At 39.0% G+C, this 20807-nt stretch overlaps 3 protein-coding genes across 4 annotated transcripts in view; 1 reads left to right on the top strand and 2 right to left on the bottom strand.

Annotated features, from left to right (window-relative positions):
- The window catches only part of LOC131425719 (ATP-binding cassette sub-family D member 3), a 28277-nt gene extending 18900 nt beyond the window's left edge, over window positions 1-9377 (bottom strand). Inside the window, exons 1-2 of the mRNA XM_058587817.1 lie at window positions 8722-9377; window positions 8276-8388 (exon numbers count right to left, since the gene is read on the bottom strand). Coding sequence (XP_058443800.1) covers window positions 8276-8388; window positions 8722-8834 — 226 coding nt within the window. The 5' untranslated portion in view covers window positions 8835-9377. The remainder of the gene's footprint in view (window positions 1-8275; window positions 8389-8721) is intronic.
- A 4415-nt stretch (window positions 9378-13792) lies between these two features.
- On the top strand, window positions 13793-14734 carry LOC131425718 (N-alpha-acetyltransferase 40). The gene is made up of 2 exons (XM_058587816.1): window positions 13793-14541; window positions 14602-14734. The coding sequence occupies exons 1-2, from the start codon at window positions 13985-13987 to the stop codon at window positions 14675-14677; spliced, it is 633 nt and encodes a 210-aa protein (XP_058443799.1). The 5' UTR covers window positions 13793-13984; the 3' UTR covers window positions 14678-14734.
- Window positions 14672-16197, bottom strand: LOC131425717 (pterin-4-alpha-carbinolamine dehydratase). 2 transcript variants are annotated; one of them, XM_058587815.1, is made up of 3 exons: window positions 16057-16197; window positions 15532-15892; window positions 14672-15049 (listed from the first exon to the last, which is right to left on the bottom strand). In XM_058587815.1, the coding sequence occupies exons 2-3, from the start codon at window positions 15859-15861 to the stop codon at window positions 14750-14752; spliced, it is 630 nt and encodes a 209-aa protein (XP_058443798.1). In that variant the 5' UTR covers window positions 15862-15892; window positions 16057-16197; the 3' UTR covers window positions 14672-14749. The 2 variants fall into 2 exon arrangements, with proteins under 2 accessions (XP_058443798.1, XP_058443797.1); XM_058587814.1 differs by having other exon boundaries at window positions 16120-16197.
- Window positions 16198-20807: the final 4610 nt, after the last annotated feature.

Genomic DNA, 20807 nt, shown 5'->3' with positions numbered 1-20807 from the left:
AGCTAATTCTGCGACGTAGACTGAAGCCGGATCACTGAGTTTGTACGAAGCGGTGATGTTCTGATTGAAGATTCCGAAGCCTGTGGACCTGTTGATGTTTGATCCGTCAGTGTAAAACATCTTTTCACAGTTGACTGTTCTAAATTTATTATAAAAAATATTTGGGGCCACTTGAGGGCGCACGTGGTCCGGAATTCCACGAATTTCTTCTCTCATGGATGTGTCGAAAAACACAGTAGAATTAGTAGTATCCAAGAAATGAGCACGGTTGGAAACAAACGAAGAAGGATTAATATTCTGAGCCATGTAATCAAAATACAAGGACATAAAACGGGTCTGAGAATTGAGCTCGACAAGCCTTTCGAAGTTTTCAATCACCATCGGATTTAAGATATCGCATCGGATTAGCAATCGATATGAGAGATCCCAGAATCGGTTTTTCAACGGTAAGACGCCCGCGAGCACTTCGAGACTCATCGTATGAGTCGACTGCATGCAACCTAAGGCAATACGCAAACAACGATACTGAATTCTTTCCAGTTTAATGAAATGGGTGTTCGCGGCAGATCGGAAGCAGAAGCATCCATATTCCATTACGGACAATATCGTTGTTTGGTACAGCCTGATCAGGTCTCCTGGGTTTGCACCCCACCAAGTTCCGGTTATTGTGCGAAGAAAATTGATTCTCTGCTGGCATTTTTGTTTCAGATATCTAATGTGACATCCCCAGGTGCCTTTGGAGTCGAACCAGACCCCGAGATATTTAAATGTGAAGACCTGAGCTATGGTTCCACCCCCTAGTTGAAGCTGTAGTTGTGCTGGTTCTCGCTTTCTTGAAAATACGACCAGCTCAGTTTTTTCCGTAGAGAACTCGATACCCATTTGAAGAGCCCATGTCGACAAGTTGTCGAGGGTATCTTGTAATGGTCCTTGGAGATCGGCAGCTTTGGGTCCTATAATGGACACAACTCTGTCGTCGGCAAGTTGTCTTAGCGTGCAAGATGTGTTGATACATTCATCAATGTTGTTTACGTAAAAGTTGTATAAAAGGGGGCTTAAGCATGAGCCCTGAGGAAGACCCATGTAACTGAATCGTATTGTCGACAAATCACCATGTGCAAAATACATGTGTTTCTCGGACAATAGATTATGTAAAAAGGTATTCAAAACCGGCGAAAGACCATGCTGGTGCAGCTTCTTAGATAGGATATTTATAGAAACTGAATCAAAAGCCCCCTTGATATCTAGAAATACTGATGCCATTTGTTCTTTACGAGCAAATGCCATTTGAATTTCGGTTGAGAGCAACGCAAGACAATCGTTCGTTCCTTTACCCCTGCGGAAGCCGAATTGTGTATCTGAAAGTAAACCATTAGTCTCGACCCAATTGTCTAGACGGAAGAGAATCATTTTTTCGAACAACTTCCGGATACAGGAAAGCATAGCAATCGGCCGATACGAATTGTGATCGGAGGCTGGTTTCCCAGGTTTTTGAATGGCGATAACTCTCACTTGTCTCCAGTCGTGTGGAACAATATTACCCTCGAGGAACTTGTTAAACAAATTCAGCAAGCGCCTTTTGGCAGAGTCAGGAAGCTTTTTCAACAAGTTGAATTTAATTCTGTCTAACCCCGGGGCCTTATTGTTACACGACAAGAGCGCAAGTGAGAACTCTACCATCGAAAACGGTGTTTCGTTTGTATTCGAAGTCGCGGCGCGGGATATCTTCTGTTCCGGAACAGAATCAGGACATACTTTTTTAGCGAAATCGAATATCCAGCGGTTAGAATATTCCTCGCTTTCGTTCGTTGTGTTTTGGTTGCGCATTCGTCGGGCTGTGTTCCAAAGAGTGCTCATCGATGTTTCTTTTGTTAATCCGTCAACAAACCGTCGCCAGTAACCTAGTTTCTTTGCTTTAACTAAGTTCTTCATTTGCTTATCTAGCGCTGCGTAATTTCTATAATTATCAGGTGTTCCATATTTTCTGAACTTTTTGAATGCTAAAGATCTTTCCGCGTTCAGTGATGAGCACTCTTTGTCCCACCACGGGTTGGGAGGACGAATGTTAGTATTCGCGCCGGGTATACGTTTCGTCTGAGCTTGAATCGCAGTGTCGAGAATCAAGCCAGCCATAAACGTATACTCTTCCTCCGGAGGAAGTTCTTGTGTTGTTTCTAGTTTCTCAGATATCGATATTGCGTAGTATTTCCAATCAATATTTCGTGTGAGGTCATACAAAACATTGATTGTTTCCGATGGTCTTAATCCGCTGGCGATTGAAATTACGATAGGCAGATGATCGCTACCGTGGGGATCAGGGATTACCTTCCACGTGCAATCCAACCGTAGCGATGTCGAGCAGAGGGATAAGTCCAGCGCACTTGGTCTTGCTGGTGGTGCGGGAATTCGTGTCATTTCTCCCGTATTCAAGATTGTCATATTGAAGTTGTCGCAAATATCATGGATCATAGCTGATCTGTTATCATCATGAAGACAACCCCATCCCGCACCGTGAGAGTTAAAGTCTCCTAAAACTAACGTCGGTGCGGGAAGAAGTTGCATGATACTGCTGAGCCAGTGGTACCCAACTGAGGCTCTAGGGGGAATATAGATGGAAGCAATACAAAGGTCCTTGCCTTTAATTGTGACATGACATGCGACAACTTCAATACCTGATATCGAGGGGAGGTTAATTCGAAAGAAGGAATAGCACTTTTTGATCCCCAAAAGTACTCCTCCGTAGGGATTATGTCGATCCAGGCGAATAATGTTAAAATCGTGGAAGTTTAGTGATACATCAGAAGTTAACCAAGTTTCGCACAATGCAAATGCGTCACATTTCAGATTATTTACTAAGTATTTAAAAGGATCTATTTTCGGAATGATACTTCTACAGTTCCACTGTAAAACAGTGATCGAATCCTTGACCTCGTTCGAAAAATTAGCCATCGAAGGAAACGATTGCTGAGAGGAGGGGCCATTTTGCAGTCAGCTGCATCAAAAACATTTTAACTTTTGGCAGGAAAGTCATCAAAATACCTTTTAGGGGGTCAGAAATGTTGAAGACGGAAAATATAAAGTTCACAATGTCACTGAATTTTACAAGTCCAGCACTTGATGTGTTTTCTGGTTCCTTGGGGACTTTCGGGGTTTTGGGTGTCCCCGGAAGTGTTGGATATTCTTTCTCCGATTTCAAGTCTCCGGAACTAGGAGCTTTTGGCTTCTTCTTTTCGTTTTTTTTACCAACACTTCCTTCTGCTGTTACTTTTGGAGGGCCTTCAAGAGATATCTTCGAACCCTTTCTAGGGAGTTTAGGAGATGATATATTTTTCCTCTTCCTAAAACTACGAGGGACAGTTGAAGATGTACCTTCTTGAGGATCGTCAGAGTCGCAATCGTCCGCAGACAAACAGGTGTAGGGGTTCTGTTCAGGTGGTGTGGCGATTTTCAGCATTTCTGCGAACGAGCGGTTTGATCGTTGCTTGAGAGATCGTTTCAAATGATCTCCACGCAATTTATACGCAGAACATGCTGTGAGGTCATGCGGGGCCGCCCCACAGTAAAGACACTTTTCAATGTCTCTGTCGCAAACGCCATCCGCATGACTCTCTCCACACTTCGAGCAGCGGGGCCGATTTCCACAATGGGAAGCTGTGTGTCCTAGTTGTTGACAACTAGTGCAATTCATTACCCGTGGTACGAAAAGTCGTACAAGTAGACGAACCCTGGCCAGGAGAACGAATTTCGGCAAAGCCGAGCCGGAGAAGGTCACCCGATACGAGTCCGAGTGGGGATAAGACTTTGTCCCATCCGCGGCGATCGATACTGAATGCAAACGTTTGCAGTCCAGTATCTTGACATTCTTAAGCAAGGGATCTTTAAAACATCCGACCCCATGTTTGAGAATGTCCTCGCATGTCAGACTTGGATCCGTGATCACTCCGTCTATCTCGACTTCGCGAGCTGGTATATAAACGCGGTAGTCCCGCGTAAAGTGATCGTTTCGAGCGATCTCATTAGCATGTTTCAGACTGGTCAACGAGACCCTGAGCTTATCGGGACGAATTTTTGAAATAAATTTCAATGTTGTATATTTCGACTCCAAGTCTTTAGATATTTTCAAAATATTAAGCGGTTTATTCTTCTCTTTGGTCCGAAAATAAACCACATAAAGGCCGGCCGAGGGTGAAGGCTCTTCGGGATACTGTTTAACCCGGTGAGTCTTACTATTTGGGGCAGATTTAAAATCTGTTTCCATTTTATCTTCGGGGGGCAGGGGAGAATTTAATGGACTTGCCATAGCGCGGTTGAGGTTCCGCGCAAATTATAGGGGGAGTCAAAATATAAGACGATAAAGGGACACGAAGGGAAAAAATATTATACTTAGCTAATGATCCGTAGCAACTCGGCCGCTGAGGCCAAGCGTTAGTTACAACGACCTCCGAGAATAAATATGCACACAGCACCGGTTCACGGCACCACACTAAACGTCGGTTCACTGTTCTTATTGTTTTAACACAATAGCACCCGGCACTGTCTAACGGTATTTATTGTTTATACTGTATTGATCTACTGCACAAGCTCACGAACAAAAGATCTGATATTAAATGACCTTGAAACGGATTAGAATGGATTAACGCACAGCTGCTCTAATGCAAACTACCATCCGATCGATACGACGGTCACGAAAGGAATGAAAAATATCTTGTTGAGAATGATGTCTCATATAAATGAGAATTCAATTTTTTTACCAGAGCAGTTTGGATTTCGTCATGAACATTCAACTACTCATCAACTTGTCAGAGAAACGAGCAAATAAATCTTCTGGGTTATCCACTGGAGTTGCTCTTCTAGACATAGAAAAAGCATTCGACATTGTTTGGCACAAAGGTTTAATAGCAAAAATGTCCAGTTTCCTATTTATTTGATCAAAATGATTCAAAATTATTTAATTGATCGTACTCTTCAGGTTAGCTATCAGAAATGTAAATCTAAATCTTGAACCCGCACGAGCCGGTGTTCCGCAGGGTTCGAGCGTAGCTCCAATCTTGTGTAATATTTTCACTTCTGATCTTCCAAATCTACCCGTTGGTTGTCAGAAATCGCTATTCTGTGACGACACAAGTCTGTTAGCCACAGGTAGAAATTGAAGAGTGATCTGCAGTCGCCTACTAAGAAGTTTAAATATTGTTAGTGATTATCTGTCAAAATGGAAAATTAAACCAAATGCAGTAAAAACGCAATTAATTATCTTTCCTCACAAGCCAAGAGCTTCTTTTCTTAAACCAAACAATAATCACACTCTCAAATTGAATGGTTTGGAATTGACATGGTCTGACCAAGCTAAATACTTAGGTTTAACGTATGACAAAAAACTCACTTTCAAGGATCACATTGAAGGAATCCAGGCAAAGTGTAATAAATATATTAAATGTTTATATCCTCTTATATACAGAAATTCTAAGCTCTGTCTAAAAAACAAATTGTTAATTTATAAAAAAAAATTTCAGATCAGCAATGCTTTATGCAGTACCAATTTGGTCAAGTTGTTGTTCCACCAGGAAGAAAACGCTTCAAAGGATTCAGAATAATATTCTGAAAATGATTTTGAAGCGTCCTCCCTGGTTTAGTACAAATGAGTTACACAGACTCACAAATATGGAACCATTAGATGTAATGTCACATTATATTATAAGCAAATTCCGACAAAAATCGATGCAATCTTCAATTGAATCGATTCGTTCTCTGTATTAGTTAGTAAGTTAGTATATAAGTTCCTTTTCCCCATTACACAATACAAGTAGGTTTAGTATTTTCCCTACACAAAAATCTCAGAATTGCGGAAGCAAATGATGTCCTCATGATAATAGCCAAATCATATTTACAGGGTGATTTTTTAAGAGCTTGAGAACTTTTTTAAACAATAAAACGCATAAAATTTGCAAAATCTCATCGGTTCTTTATTTTAAACGTTAGATTGGTACATGACATTTACTTTTTGAAGATAATTTCATTTAAATGTTGACCGCGGCTGCGTTTTAGGTGGTCCATTCGGAAAATCCGCTTTTTTATCGACAAATTTTGTTCAGCGATGAGGCTCATTTCTGGTTGAATGGCTACGTAAATAAGCAAAATTGCCGCATTTGGAGTGAAGAGCAACCAGAAGCCGTTCAAGAACTGCCCATGCATCCCGAAAACTGCACTGTTTGGTGTGGTTTGTACACTGGTGGAATCATTGGACCGTATTTTTTCAAAGATGCTGTTGGACGCAACGTTACAGTGAATGGCGATCGCTATCGTTCGATGCTAACAAACTTTTTGTTGCCAAAAATGGAAGAACTGAACTTGGTAGACATGTGGTTTCAACAAGATGGCGCTACATGCCACACAGCTCGCGATTCTATGGCCATTTTGAGGGAAAACTTCGGAGAACAATTCATCTCAAGAAATGGACCGGTAAGTTGGCCACCAAGATCATGCGATTTGACGCCTTTAGACTATTTTTTGTGGGGCTACGTCAAGTCTAAAGTCTACAGAAATAAGCCAGTAACTATTCCAGCTTTGGAAGACAACATTTCCGAAGAAATTCGGGCTATTCCGGCCGAAATGCTCGACAAAGTTGCCCAAAATTGGACTTTCCGAATGGACCACCTAAGACGCAGCCGCGGTCAACATTTAAATGAAATTATCTTCAAAAAGTAAATGTCATGTACCAATCTAACGTTTAAAATAAAGAACCGATGAGATTTTGCAAATTTTATGCGTTTTATTGTTTAAAAAAGTTCTCAAGCTCTTAAAAAATCACCCTTTATAATAGGGCTGAAAAGTCACCACTTGTGGCTGAACACCCAATTTAAATTTATGGGTAAAGGCAAACTGTTTTCCATTTCAAATTACCACAATCTGTACGGCCAGTACCGTCAGTTTAGACGTTACAATTCTTGTGTACAAAAAAGTGGCTTGCTCAGCGGATTATGTTGATTCGGGGGTTTGCGTCAAAAGTTCAACATAATCTTCTGACGCACTGATGAGTCGAAGACGAAACGTAAACTTAAGTACTTAATAATTAAATTTTAACTCATATTCCAATAAATAGTTATTTAAAAAAATATATTAATAAAAATCGATATAGGATTACTGCAAAAAATCAGCAACTCTGATGCACACGCAATTTTTACATCGTCAAATTTTCCATACAGGGAAGTCAATAAATAGGTACTAATGAGCGCTTATTGCACAAAACCAGTTGGTGTCGTATTCGCGCTAGAGTGACCATACTTTTCTAACGAACCGGAACTTTTCTCTGATGCAATCTTTTCTCGATTTCGCGATTCCATTCCGCCTGTATTGCTGTCGGAACCTGCTACAGTGAGCGATGACTTTTTTTTCTTCAAAGCAGCTGCTAAGTGCAGGGCTAGTTTGAAGAGGAATACAAGATTGAATTATAATGCCCTTGAGCACCGGCTGATATACGTTGCAATACGCGGTCGTTGATGCACCGTCCATTATCATTTTTATTATATTCATGTTGTTCAAAAGACTACTGCAAACAGCTGATTATATGGGTGTTAGTTGCAAAAACCAAGTAAACAAAACGAATCATTACGGCGCTTCAAAATTAGCCGTGAAAGTAATGTCGTTTTCGTTTTTAAATTGCACTACACCGGTGTAGCGAAAGCTGCACTGAAACCGTCCGTTTTTGCCAATTGCACTACACCAGTGCTACACTTTTTCTGCCCCGATACCACTGGTGTAGCACTCATCAAAAGTTTGGTGTAGCTCTGTGCAATGGAATCGTTCATTGTAGTCAATGGTTACTGTTTATGTTTTCGTCATTTTTGTTCGTTTATTCATGCCTCAGTGTAGCACTGCACCGGTGTAGTGCAAATCAAAAACGAAAACGCCATAAGACAACTTTCCAGATGACAGCATGGCAATATCACAAAAATATTAAAAAGTTCTGAAGGATGCAATACAAAATCAGGGAACCTGAATGTAGGATAACGTCGTACAAACTGCGAATCAACTAGTGGAAAATTCAAGCCGTTCGATTAACGATGGCGAATACAAGACCGCAGCGCAGCTAACAGGTAAAGATTGTGAGAAATGAATGTCAACCAAAAACTACCAACCTGAAACTAATATCTATGCAAAATATACCTCAAAACAACTCGAATCGCAGCTACTACGCAACTAGCTTAAACGATTCTACATCACCTTTTGAACCAGAGAAAGAATCGAAATAAAATAATAATAATAATAATGATATACTTACTTAGTAGTGCGCGCAACTGCTTAAAAAACAGTGAGTTCACGTGCGCTTTGGTTGTTCGCTTTTCCTTCTTGTCACTGATAAAGTACTGAATTTCATCCTCGGGTCGCTGCTTGCTGTGAAACAAGGAAAAAACGAAACAATCGAAATGATTATAAAGAGCAAACGAATCACTAGTCGTATTAATGGCAGCAAGCTATGAAGGGCCACGGTTACTGTTGGCAGGTGCCTCTCCCAGATGGATCGGTCAATTCGACTTTTTAACGATACCAACAGAAGATAAGATTGACTATGGAATGGACTACAAACTAGCCAACACATGTTAAGCACTTGGATTTTTCCCACCCAGCCTTCTTTCCGCGTAGCAGCAGCAGCAGCTGTCTAAGAATTGCACAATACACACCCATCTTGCGATAGACAAACGAAAGCAGATAAAACTGGAAACTTACCGTGCCTTGTGAATTTGTTTGCCGTACAAGATAATCCACGTAGCGGCGGAACAACCTGCTATTGCTATTGCCAAGTTCTGATTAGAAGCAATCTTGCTCAGACTTGGTGCCATCTTTTGCTACCACTTCTAATGCAACTGTTGAACCTTCAAATCCTTAGCCTTCTACGGCTCAAATTCAAATTTATTACGGACAAAAAAATTGAACAAACCGTATCCGCCACAGTTCCCTACCGGAAGGGTGACACAGCACTTGTATAATCGAACTTCGGTATGCTTCTCCGTTTTCTTCTCCACGCCGATCGCACTTTATTGCTTGCTCAGCTTAGCAGGTGATTAGTTGGTATCAATCTATTCGCTGAGACCAACAGAAAAATCACAGAATATTTCAACCTTTGGTCACCCGAGCTGCAGCAAGTTATTAAGTGATCCGTGGTAATTAAAATTGCAAAAACTGACTTAACGCATACCGTTCTGAAGATATACTTGTCAGTATCGATGGTTTTCACTATCCATTAACACCGTACGGGAATGGTTCATAGGTTGAAGAAAAAAAACTTCCTCAGTTTAATGGCCACTATATACTCGAATCGACGAGGACCACGACGCACAAATCAATCGCCACACGATACGACCGATACGACCCACAACCACACACTGAATCGATCTTGTTGACGTACCAATGACAGTAATATTTGAAAACACTGGCGTCTGCAGCATAAAACAGTGTTGCTGATATTTTTTTAGCAAACAGAATAATTTGCATTATCAAATCCGAATGGATTCCGAATCGGCGAGAAATTTTCATTCGAAATTCCATGTGGAAATGATGTGGAATTCCGAATCAATTCCAACTCCAGTGCAACAACCGATTCCGAATGAATTTCGCCTATAACCGGTTGATTCGGAAATCTATCGGAATTGAGTGAGAAGATGCGGACTGAATTGTCAATTCGTCTTCTTCTTCTTCTTTTCCGATTTTGCACGTTTTCGTGCTGATTTTCAGTTAATTTTAAATGAAAACATTACAAAACTGAATATACAAATTAAAATCTTCATGTTTTTCGGATATACAGAACTAATAAATAGCCAGTTCTTCTTAAAATTCCAATATAAACTGTTGAAATTTGCTGGAAATTAACAAAACGGCCTACCTTAGTCAGCATCATCCATTCCTCTAGCTGGAGTGTAGTGAAAAGGCTTAAGGTGCCTAAATCTCACACTAACACTAACATAAAATGAGCGAATATTCAATGACATTCATAATGTCACTGTCAATCGAGTTGATCGAGCAGCCAACTCAAGCGAAAATTCTAGCACTGAACCGATCGAGCACTGAAAAATCATGCAATCGAGTAAGAATTCATTACGCATTCCGTCATTTCGATAATGTGGGATCTAGAGTAGCAACGGAGGTATTTTGGCCATATTTCGGATGTAATCGAAATAAAGTACATCATGTCGAGTTTCGAAGATTATTCCACTCTTCAACGTCATTTCTTCATTTATTAAATTTGACTTCTTTTTGAAGTGAAAATGTCTTACTTCACTAAGGGACGCTTTTCAAGAATTCACCATATGGAAGAATGGGAAGAACTTAATCGTGAATATCTGGGGTTGTATTTAACGCATCGACATAATTCTTTCTACATTTCGCCAACAATATAAAATTTCATTTTGATCTCGGCTATAAAAGATGCAAAAAACGAACGGCAAAGCCATATTTTACTAAAAATTCGGCTAAGATAGATTTGTCTAAAACTCTCGGTTTAGTATTTCCGATTTCTCGGCAATTCAAAATGTTATACTGATATTTGGGGGCTGGGATCCACTAGGAGATTGATAGTACCTATTAGCTTTCTCCGGACAGAACCAGCCTAGATGCCGTGTGGAATCCGGCTGAAAAAATAAACCAAGAATAGATCCACTGGGTTTCTGCTTCCATGTCGTAAAAGCCGACAATTGCAGGAGTTTTTAGTTTTCCTTTTAATTGAATCATAAAAATCAACTATTGCGCAAATCCTTTAATATTACACGGTTAATAACAGCCGGTTGCCAATCCCTGTTATTAAATTTAATAAATAATTAAAATAATAAACAATCAAGACGCGCGTGAAATCTGTAGACCTTTGTTTGGTGATTTAAGATGATTCGATCTAATTTTTAGAATATGTCACTACAGTGAATCGACTATTTTGTCTGGATCTTATTCATTCGTTTATTTTGTAGTAGGTCATTCCTTTTAGAAAAAATAAGGAAGTTTTTGTAGTAACGGAGTAGCAACCAGGGGTGGCCCGCTCAAGCTCAAGCTCAATTCAAAATGTTATACTGATATTCGGTTTTGTAAATTACCGTGTTTACCAGCAGTTGGTCATTTTGCCAGAATCAGCAAATAAATGACATCGACTAACTGGAATCTTGGTAAACAGCTTGGAAACAACCGAAATTCGGTTATTCATCAAATTCATCTACTGTACGAAATTAATTGGATTCCGGTATGATATCCCGCGTTTTTTTTTCTAACGGCGAATAAGCCATTATAACATTTACTTTGAAAAGTAATTTCGAATGACTCGGCACTCGCTGAGAGTAAGTTATAATAGTAAACGGTAGAGAAAAGTTTTTTCTTTCGTCTGGTGTTAAATTTCTCACCTGCAATTTTTTCGAAAGTGTAAGTTAAAAAGTGGCTTTTTGGCCGTTACCAAAAATCGCGTGATATATTTCTTAAAATATTCAATGTTTTATTGAGCCATTACTTTCGTTGTAGGCAAAATATGATTTTATGCGAAAAATCGAATTGTGTTCCTACTATAAATGACATGTAAGTGCATCCATTCCGCGGTGTATGTATTTAACAGTATTTTCTTCATGTGATATATTGTTTCCTATTTTGTATTTCCGAGCATATTATACAAGTAACCATATGAATTATATCATTGCCCATTTACAGCTCTATTTATACATTGTTAATGTATAATTACACTAATCCTACATACTTTAAAGCAATGTGCATTAAATTAACAACCTACCGCCGTGCTATATATCGACATTCAATGCTATATTTTGAAGCAGCGAAACTTTAATAATAACTATAAGAGTAATAATCCTATAAGAGTCTAATAATTGCCCTTTTCAGCTTCATAATAGCATTGTAAAAACATGTGTAACTCCGCTGCATTTAATCAAATTTTACGCGAATTTTTGAAGCTGAATTAATGTAAAGTTATAGTGCGTCGTGGTTACTTGGGTAACATCCCTCGTACACGAGCCTGTATATCTGTTGTTGTTTTGTTATAGAAATTAATTTTTCTCAAATTATTAGAAACAATGAGGAGAACTCATCTTGCTTGCTTGTAATGTAGAGTTGTACTTTAAACCTGAATTTTGAATCTGACAGCTGAACTAGGATTTGTGTACTAAACTCAATGTCTTAAATCAAATTCCATAATTTTATTCCCAAAATCATGCTGGAACTAAACTCAGATCTCCGATTCTGGAACTAGATATTGGAACTGAATGACCATTGTGTCATGATTTTCACGCGATGTCGCTCCAAGAGACTCCATGGTACTGATTTAATCGCAACGTCCGAATATCGAAATGGAATAACAGCCTGAGCGTTTGAGACTTTATAATCACGTAGAACGCTTAGTGCTGTTGCTGAGAGAGGGAACTGCTCAACACCACGTCCGAATATCGAATCGATTAATAGATATAGAGCGATAGAAAGCTCGCTGCTGTTGCTGGGAGAGAACTACTCACCACCACGTCCGAATATCGAATGAACTAATAGCCTGAGCGTTCAAGACTTTTATAGCGACGTTGGGTAATACTACTTTGTTTACTATATAGGGCAGTACTGCCGCTGGAGACGAAAAAGAAAGGTTTCTTTTCTTTTTCAGTAAGGAACGCGTGTGCCTATATTTTTGTTCAATGGTATTTTATTTAATATTATTTTTGCTTTTGTTACATAACTTGATATTATTATTCAAATCTGAACTCTACACATTGCACCATTACAATTCTGGGAGCGAGATAGTAAAAATTGCAATATACCCACAGTCAATCGACTAATACGAACGATTATCTATATTCGGAAGTGTGAAAGAAGCATCTCAGTTTTATTTGTATTCATAGCATAACATATTTCAAGATGTTCCATAGTTGTTTTAGAACTGTTATTTCTGTTGGATATGTTTAGAAAGATTTTAAACGTAGTAAAATATGTGGTGCAACTTATCACTGTTAAGTTTCACAGAACTCTTTAAAAAATCACTGTAGAACAACTTTGAGCACATCTAAAACAATTGTGCAACACATCACCAACTTTCTTACATTGCACTAGCAGTTATATAACTTCTGCAAAACATTTCCCATCGTCATGTAAATGGAAACGTAACTATAATAATTGTGCAACTTATCAAAAAAATTCCAAATGGCTGTTACAATTGGATTGGACACAATATATCCCGAAACGGTGAAAAAACTCTTGAGGAAGGAGAAGGGGCAAATGTTGGTCTCCGCAAGGTAAAAAATTATAAGCCGGGTTGAGAACCTTGCTTTAAAAATATATTTTTTGCTGAGTCTACATAATTTTGACCGCCTCATAAATCTCTAAGTCAGTGTGTGATGTTTTCTTTATTTTTCGAAAAACAATTATATGAAATGAACAGATATAAGAACATTAACATTTAGCATGCAAAAATTCAACATTACATATACGCAAAACTAATCTCAATCAGAGCTTGTATATGATTTTCATCTTGCGTGTGGTTGTTCATTTTTCATCTTTTTTTTTTTTTTGAAATCAAAGTCAAAGAGTCAAGAAGTCAAAGAGTCAAAGATGTAAAACCCAATTTCTAACATTTGCATCGGAAAAAATAGTTAATCGATAGGGCATTTTCGAACAAAAGAATTACACGTTGCAGTGACATAACATGGAATGAAATTTTAAAATGTGAATAAAAATTCGGACGGTTAATTTCTCGGCATAATTGAAAAAATCCCCCGTCACCCGCCCATTACATTATCTTGCTCTCTACGTTCTGAAGTTATGCTTGATGTTCAGCCTGTACTTTTAGCATAGAACGACATCTGCATGAGCATAACAAACCTAAACAATCTTTTAATGTGTACATATCGTATACACATACATAGTAATCATTTCGCGCCAGGATCATTTTCACGTCAAAGCGTCACACAGGATCACAAAATTATAATTAGTAAAATAAGTAAACAATTAGCAGGAAACAAATAGTATCGAAATGTCTGCTTTGGAGGAAATCACCAACTGTAATGATTCCGGAATGTCTGCTACCGCTCAGCAGAAGGCTATCGAAAAAGCTAATCGGCAGCTTAATCCGATGGCCGAACACTCGGAGTTCTGTAAGTACGATGTGACCGGATGTGAGTTCGATTTATACTGCCGTCGCAAAGCCGACATGGAGCCCAAAACGCTCAAATGGGCTTTTAAACTGGCAGAGAAGAATGTCGGTCCTCAGTACAAAAGCTGCAGCCTTGGATGGCAGCCGAAAGTGAAACAATCGGATCTAAATAAAGCCTGGGCTCGATACCTGGTCGCTGTTGATCGGAAGACCAGAAAACCAGCGGCCTATTCGATGTTTCGATTTGATTTGGACTACGGGCGGTGTGTTTTATATTGCTACGAAATGCAGGTTGAATCAGAGTACCAGAGAAAGGGGCTCGGAGGTTTCATGATGCGAGCACTGGAAAAGATGGCCCAGCACTACGGAATGGAACGGTTAGTTCTGACAGTACTGAAAAACAACGACGACGGTGTTAGGTTTTATCAGAAGTTAGGGTAAGCATTTTATAGAATGTATATGCGAAATGATACATTTGTGATTTTTCTTCGTTTTAGCTATGATGTTGATGAAACTTCACCTGATAAATCAGACAATGCTGCTTATGAGATATTGAGTAAATCCATGTTATAAATTTAACCAAAGTTGTGAATTTTATTCAATTTTAAGCTTGACTGAATATTATACAGGTAAAACGAGTATTTTTCAAATGTTTTTAACAGCTTTCTCCATGAATTTGGCCAATTGCACATCCCGTTCGCTCAGACCACTACAATCGTGTGTGGCCAGGGTGACCTGCACTTTGTTGTACACATTAAACCATTCCGGATGATGATCCATCTTATCGGCTTTCAACGCCACGCGAGTCATAAAACCGAACGCTTCATTGAAGTCCTTGAACAAAAACTCTTTGTAAATGGCGTCGCGTCCTTCTACCATAGTCCATCCGTCATTCAACAACGGCTGCAGCAACTCTTTTCGTTGGTCCTCTGTCAATTTTACAACCTAAACAGACATACAGATAACATTCAATGAAAACCTGAATCTTGCACTTTATACAAAATAAATAGATAACATGACTATTTAAAATAAGAACGAAAATAAATCAAGTTTTTTTATACCGGCGAAATACAAAAGCGAAAACGACCGATTTATACTTATTGCAAATGAATGCAACAAAAATCCTATATACTCATCGCGGAAAATTAACCCAGTTTGAGATCCAACACCTGTCAAAAGTACGGTTGTTTCGGTCGAATAGTCTGTTTCAGCAAAAAAAAACATATAAAAAACGGCATAGATTTCGCTCTTATTTTAAAGTTATGAAACACGAATAACGCTTTGCAATTGATAGCAGAAATCTTGTTTTTAAGAAATTTTTCAAGGTCGCATAACGAAACAGCATTTAAAATCGCCATTTACTTCATCGTATCAAAAGCAGAAACAGCTCAATTAAAAATCAATAACTCGAACCACTTGTTGCTTACCATTTTTCGCTTCTGGCGTGTTTGTGAGTTTTTGGAAACAGTTACTTCTGGTGACCCAATGCCACTATTGCTGCTACTGTACTGACGACGTGTCTCGATCGGAAACGATCTTCCCAGTGAAGGTGATAAACTCAAATTTTTAGCAAATGAGTTGCAACCAACCGAGAGCAGTAACAGATAATGATTGTTTGTATTGGCTGTGGTAGTCCCTTTTAGTTGTGCCCGGTACGGTAGTGTGAGTTTTGTGTTTTTCTTTTGTCTCCAACTACTCCACCGTTGCCCCATCGATGGCAAAAGCTCCGATCGTTGAAGTTGTAACCTTTCCCCCATCACCCTCTTTGAACCGGTTTGCCATAGTTGACTAGAAAAGTTCTTGCTTTCCAGTAAGACGTTCAAGCACAAGACGTGTATAAAAATCGTTCAATGTTGGTTCCATACAGGACCCGTGTTTGGGGGATTAATGGACTGAACCATCCGAGGGACCTGTGCAGGAACAACATTGAACATTTCTGTTGAACTTCTTACTGGGCTGTTTTTTAACATTTTTATATAGTAAATTTTCTATTAGAACTGCAAAATATAACACACCTAAGAAAAGTAATTTTCAGACACTTTTCGGCAATCATAATAATTACTCAAATATCAACTCATGAATTGTCAGTTAGATGCCACAGTTGACTATAAACTATAGACAAATCGTTACACTCACACTCTATTATACTGAAATAGGAGTTTATTATTACTCTTTGCGAAAAATAAATTAAAAATGGAATTTTCATTTAATATTGAAATTATGTTAAGATCAATCCAGTTTCGATCTCTACTGCTATCAAATGTATGAATTCTACAACAGTTGAGATCGAAAATGAATTCGTGTCGATTCAATGCCGATTAGAAATGGTTCTTAATAATTCTGGCTTAATGTATGGTCCGACGCTTAGAGCAGTGTGTCAATCACATGTTAGTTACGCTCAGGCACCAATCAGACCCTTATTCCTCATAATTGACAGACTTGATCACATTCGTTCCCATTCTAAAGCACAATAACTGCAAAGGTGACACAAACAAGAGTACAGTTTATCATTTCGGTTTTGACAGGCACAAAACCGTTTGTGTTAAGCGGCGGCAAACCACCATTTTTTTATCACCAATAAACCAACGATGGGCGGCAAATCATGTTCGGCCACGGACGCAGACTTTTCGATTATTTAAAAAAAATGGAAAACGATCGATGAAGTCTTTTTGATTGTGATTTTATGCTAAGTGGTATTTTTCGTGTGGAGACACGTGATTCGAACGAAAAGTTACGAAACCTATGTTGGATTCGTATAGACTGACTCATGAAGTGAATACATGGAACTAGTGATCATGGAAATTGGACTCCCGATGTGACTGGACTAAACGGTAAGATTGCTTATTTTTCATTCTTTACATTCTTGTTTTCATCTTATACCATAGTCGTTTCGCTAGCGTAGAGCGAATCCTAGACCTCATGCCTACCGAAAACTCTTACTCCGTGACACTTAACAGTTCGGCTGAAAAGTTCGTATCGTTTAATAGAAACACACATTTTTTTGCCAAATTCGTTTTTATTATTCAACATAATTGCCATCAGAGGCGATACAGCGATTATAGACATTCCAACTTCCAACTTTTCGATACCATTTTTGTAGTACGATTTGTCCTTTGCCTCAAAATAGGCCTCAGTTTCAGCGATTACCTCTTCATTGCTTCTAAATTTTTTACCAGCGAGCATTCTCTTGAGGTCTGAGAACAGGAAAAAGTCACTGGGGGCCAAATCTGGAAAATACGGTGGATGAGGGAGCAATTCGAAGCCCAATTCGTTCAATTTCACACTGCTCAGAATCATCAATTCGTTGTTGTTTTTGATCGATTGTGAGCTCACGCGGCACCCATTTTGCACAAAGCTTTCTCATATCCAAATATTCGTGAATAATATGTCCAACACGTTGCTTTGATATCTTTAGGGTGTCAGCTATCTCGATCAACTTCACTTTACGGTCATTGAAAATCATTTTGTGGATTTTTTTCACGTTTTCATCGGTAACAGCCTCTTTTGGACGTCCACTGCGTTCATCGTCTTCGGTGCTCATATGACCAGTACGAAATTTTTCAAACCACTTACGAATTGTTGCTTCGCCCGGTGCAGAGTATGGATAACACTCATCAAGCCATTTTTTGGTATCGGCGGCACTTTTTTCCTTCAAAAAGTAGTGTTTCATCAACACACGAAATTCCTTTTTTTCCATTTTTTCACAATAACAAAAGTAGCTTCACTCAAAATGCAATATCTCACAAACTAATAATCAGACAGCTGTCAAATTTATACAAGTACCTTTTGAAGGTTGGTACTAACTGAAAATGGTATGGATTTAATTCTAGTGGCGCCCTCTCATAGAAACGATACGAACTTTTCAGCCGATCTGTTATGGTAGAGAATGATGAATCGTCGTCCTTCTGGAAAGTAGATTATGCAGCAACATTTCCTCTGCTTCTTTTTCTTCCCTGTGAACGATGGAGATGGGCGGCCGGCAATGGTGGCTATCATGCTGTTGAGACGTTCCGTTTCCCAGTACTATTTCGTTTGCTTCTTGATCGTTCTGTACTTCTCAATTGGCCATAGTTCCGGTGCTCTCGGGGTGGATTGAGGTCCTTCGGCACAAGGTTCACCAAATTGGCCTTGTGTTACTCCTAAACATCTTTCTATTAATGGCACGAGGCTAAATTCGGCAACAAAGGCGTCGGACCATTTTGTGACAACAGAAATGGAAGTGGACTCTTTTGGAGGTATTCCCTTATATATCGTCCTGGTTTGTTACAAATGAAGTACTCCGCTTTCCACATGAGCAAAGTGCTTACCAAATCATGTATTTTTGGGTAGTCTTTGACGTTTCTTGCATTCTAACCTTTTCTGGGACATAAAACTTATGACGAATAATAGGAAAATAGGAGATCCATCGCTCGCGATCTGGAATTTGCTACAGCTAGAGGAATGAACGATGCTAAGTAAGGTAAGCCTTTTTTTTTTTAAATTCCAGTATATTTCACCAGCTTATGTTCGTATTATATTAAGAATTCTGAATGAATTTTTTTCGCTCACTCGGATTTGGTTCGGGATTCATTTTGATATCAACCAAAGTAAGCCTTCCCACCCGCTTGTGAGGAATTCTGGCAACCGTCAAAAGGCTGGCTGCATTCCGGCTGCTGTCAAAATTGTCCAGGCGAAACTGCGTCATTATTCCACCGTGTCTTGTTCATTTCCCTCCTTTTTCTTTTTTTTTTATTCGACTTCATTTGATATTCGTCAATCCCGCATGTACGTACAAAAAACGAATCTTGAGACGAGGTAAATGAGATTGAAATATGGGTATGTTTGGTAGTGAGAAAGCAATGTTATTGACAATAACATTTTCCATGATTAGTATATATGTCGGGCAATAACTTATTGCCTTTCATATGTATCTCTTATTGAAAAAATAAAACTAAGACACTTAAAATGTAGAACCGATTCAAAACGGTTCTGCCAATTTTGTATGGCAAGAAGAACCGTTTATAACCTCTAGGCGAAATTCTCTGTCGGAAACGGTTGTTGCATTGTTGCAACATTGTTATCGGTTCTGTTTCTGTCGGATTCTTGCCCTACAAGATTGGCACAACAGTTTTGAATCGGTTCTACATTTTTAGCGTCTTGGTCTTATTTTTTCATTAAAGAGTACATATAAGTTATTGCCCTTCATATGTACTAATTATGGAAAATGGTCTTGCCAATAACATTGCTTTCTCACTATCAAACATACCCATATTTCAATCTCGATAACCTCGTCTCAAGATTCGATTTTGTATGTACCTGTGGGATTGACGAATATCAAATGAAGTCGAATAAAAATATGAAAAGAAGGAAGAGAGAAATAAACAAGACACGTACCTGGGCAATTTTGACAGCAGCCAGCCTTCTGACGGTTCCCAGGATTTCTCACAAGCGGGTTTTTGTTGGTTTTCAACAAGCTCGAACCGTTCACGTTGAAATTTAAGGAAAAAACTAGTCTCTAAGGCTTGTTCATGGCAAATTTGGAAAGATTAAATTTGGAATCAAAAAATTTGATGTTAGTTCATTCCCAGATGCATTTTATTCGTGTAATTGTTATAAGTAAATCATATTTGAACTAGTTACAGTTACTTTAGTAGGATGCATACAGAAACTACGAACTTTCTTCAGCCTTTAGGATCTGTGCAATAGGGATGTCCGATACCCAGTCGATACTTTGAGGTATCGATACTTTTTTTCAAGAATCGGGTATTTTTGGTGTCGATATAGCATCAGAGCGATACTGTTAGTATCGATACTTTTGGTCTCGATACTTACAGTATCGCAACGGATTAAAGTCAATTCCCATTACGACGGAAAGTTTTTTGTTTCAATTACAGAGGCTTTAACCTTAAGGTAATTCGCCTCTTCGGGCCAGAAAAACTTTCTAAGACTATGTTCAGGGTTGGGAATCGAACCCAGGTGGGCTGCGTGAAAGGCATCGACTAACCCATCCCGCTATACCCGTCCCCAATTGAACTTTTTTTTTTCTTCGGATTTGACGAAGCGCCAGGCTCGTACATGGATTGGTATGACGTGGACTGGCCGTTGTTGAAATTTGTTCTCGACAATCTCGCTTCGTCCCACAAGTGCACTGAAAGAAAGTGAAATGAGCGAAAACCATCAACAATACAGGCACATAAAGGCCATACTCTCAGAGTATTCAAACATTTCAATACTTCACACTCATTGCACTCTCTCTCAGTGCGCCTGTGGGACGACGCGAGATTGTCGAGTACGAATTTCAACGACGCGAGATTGTCGAGTACGAATTTTTCCCCGTCATACCAATACATGCGCAAGCCTGGTGCTTCCGTTCTGTCCGTCCCTGGTCCCGTGGTAATAGTAATAGTAGTTCAATTTAAACCGCAAAATTAGCACTGACGAGCCGAAGAAAAAGAATATGTGCTTTTGCACAAACCAACGAATCTCCTAAATATTCAATAGGAATTGGCTCACAGACTAACAGACAGGAAACTCAAATTATATTCTTCAATCATTCTAACGGTCATTTCGAATATTCCTTTATTTGGGACAGTACTCACATGTGTCATGATGGCGCCACGTTACCCTATCAAAAACATGCTGTCTGTCATCTAGACTGTGTTTATTTTTTTCATTTACCAACAGAGTTGCCATTCATACAGAATTACCTGTAATGTATTAATTT

This window comes from Malaya genurostris, chromosome 1, assembly GCF_030247185.1.
Source record: "Malaya genurostris strain Urasoe2022 chromosome 1, Malgen_1.1, whole genome shotgun sequence".
Taxonomy (NCBI): Eukaryota; Metazoa; Arthropoda; class Insecta; order Diptera; family Culicidae; genus Malaya; species Malaya genurostris.
This window is presented reverse-complemented; position numbering and strand designations above follow the sequence as displayed.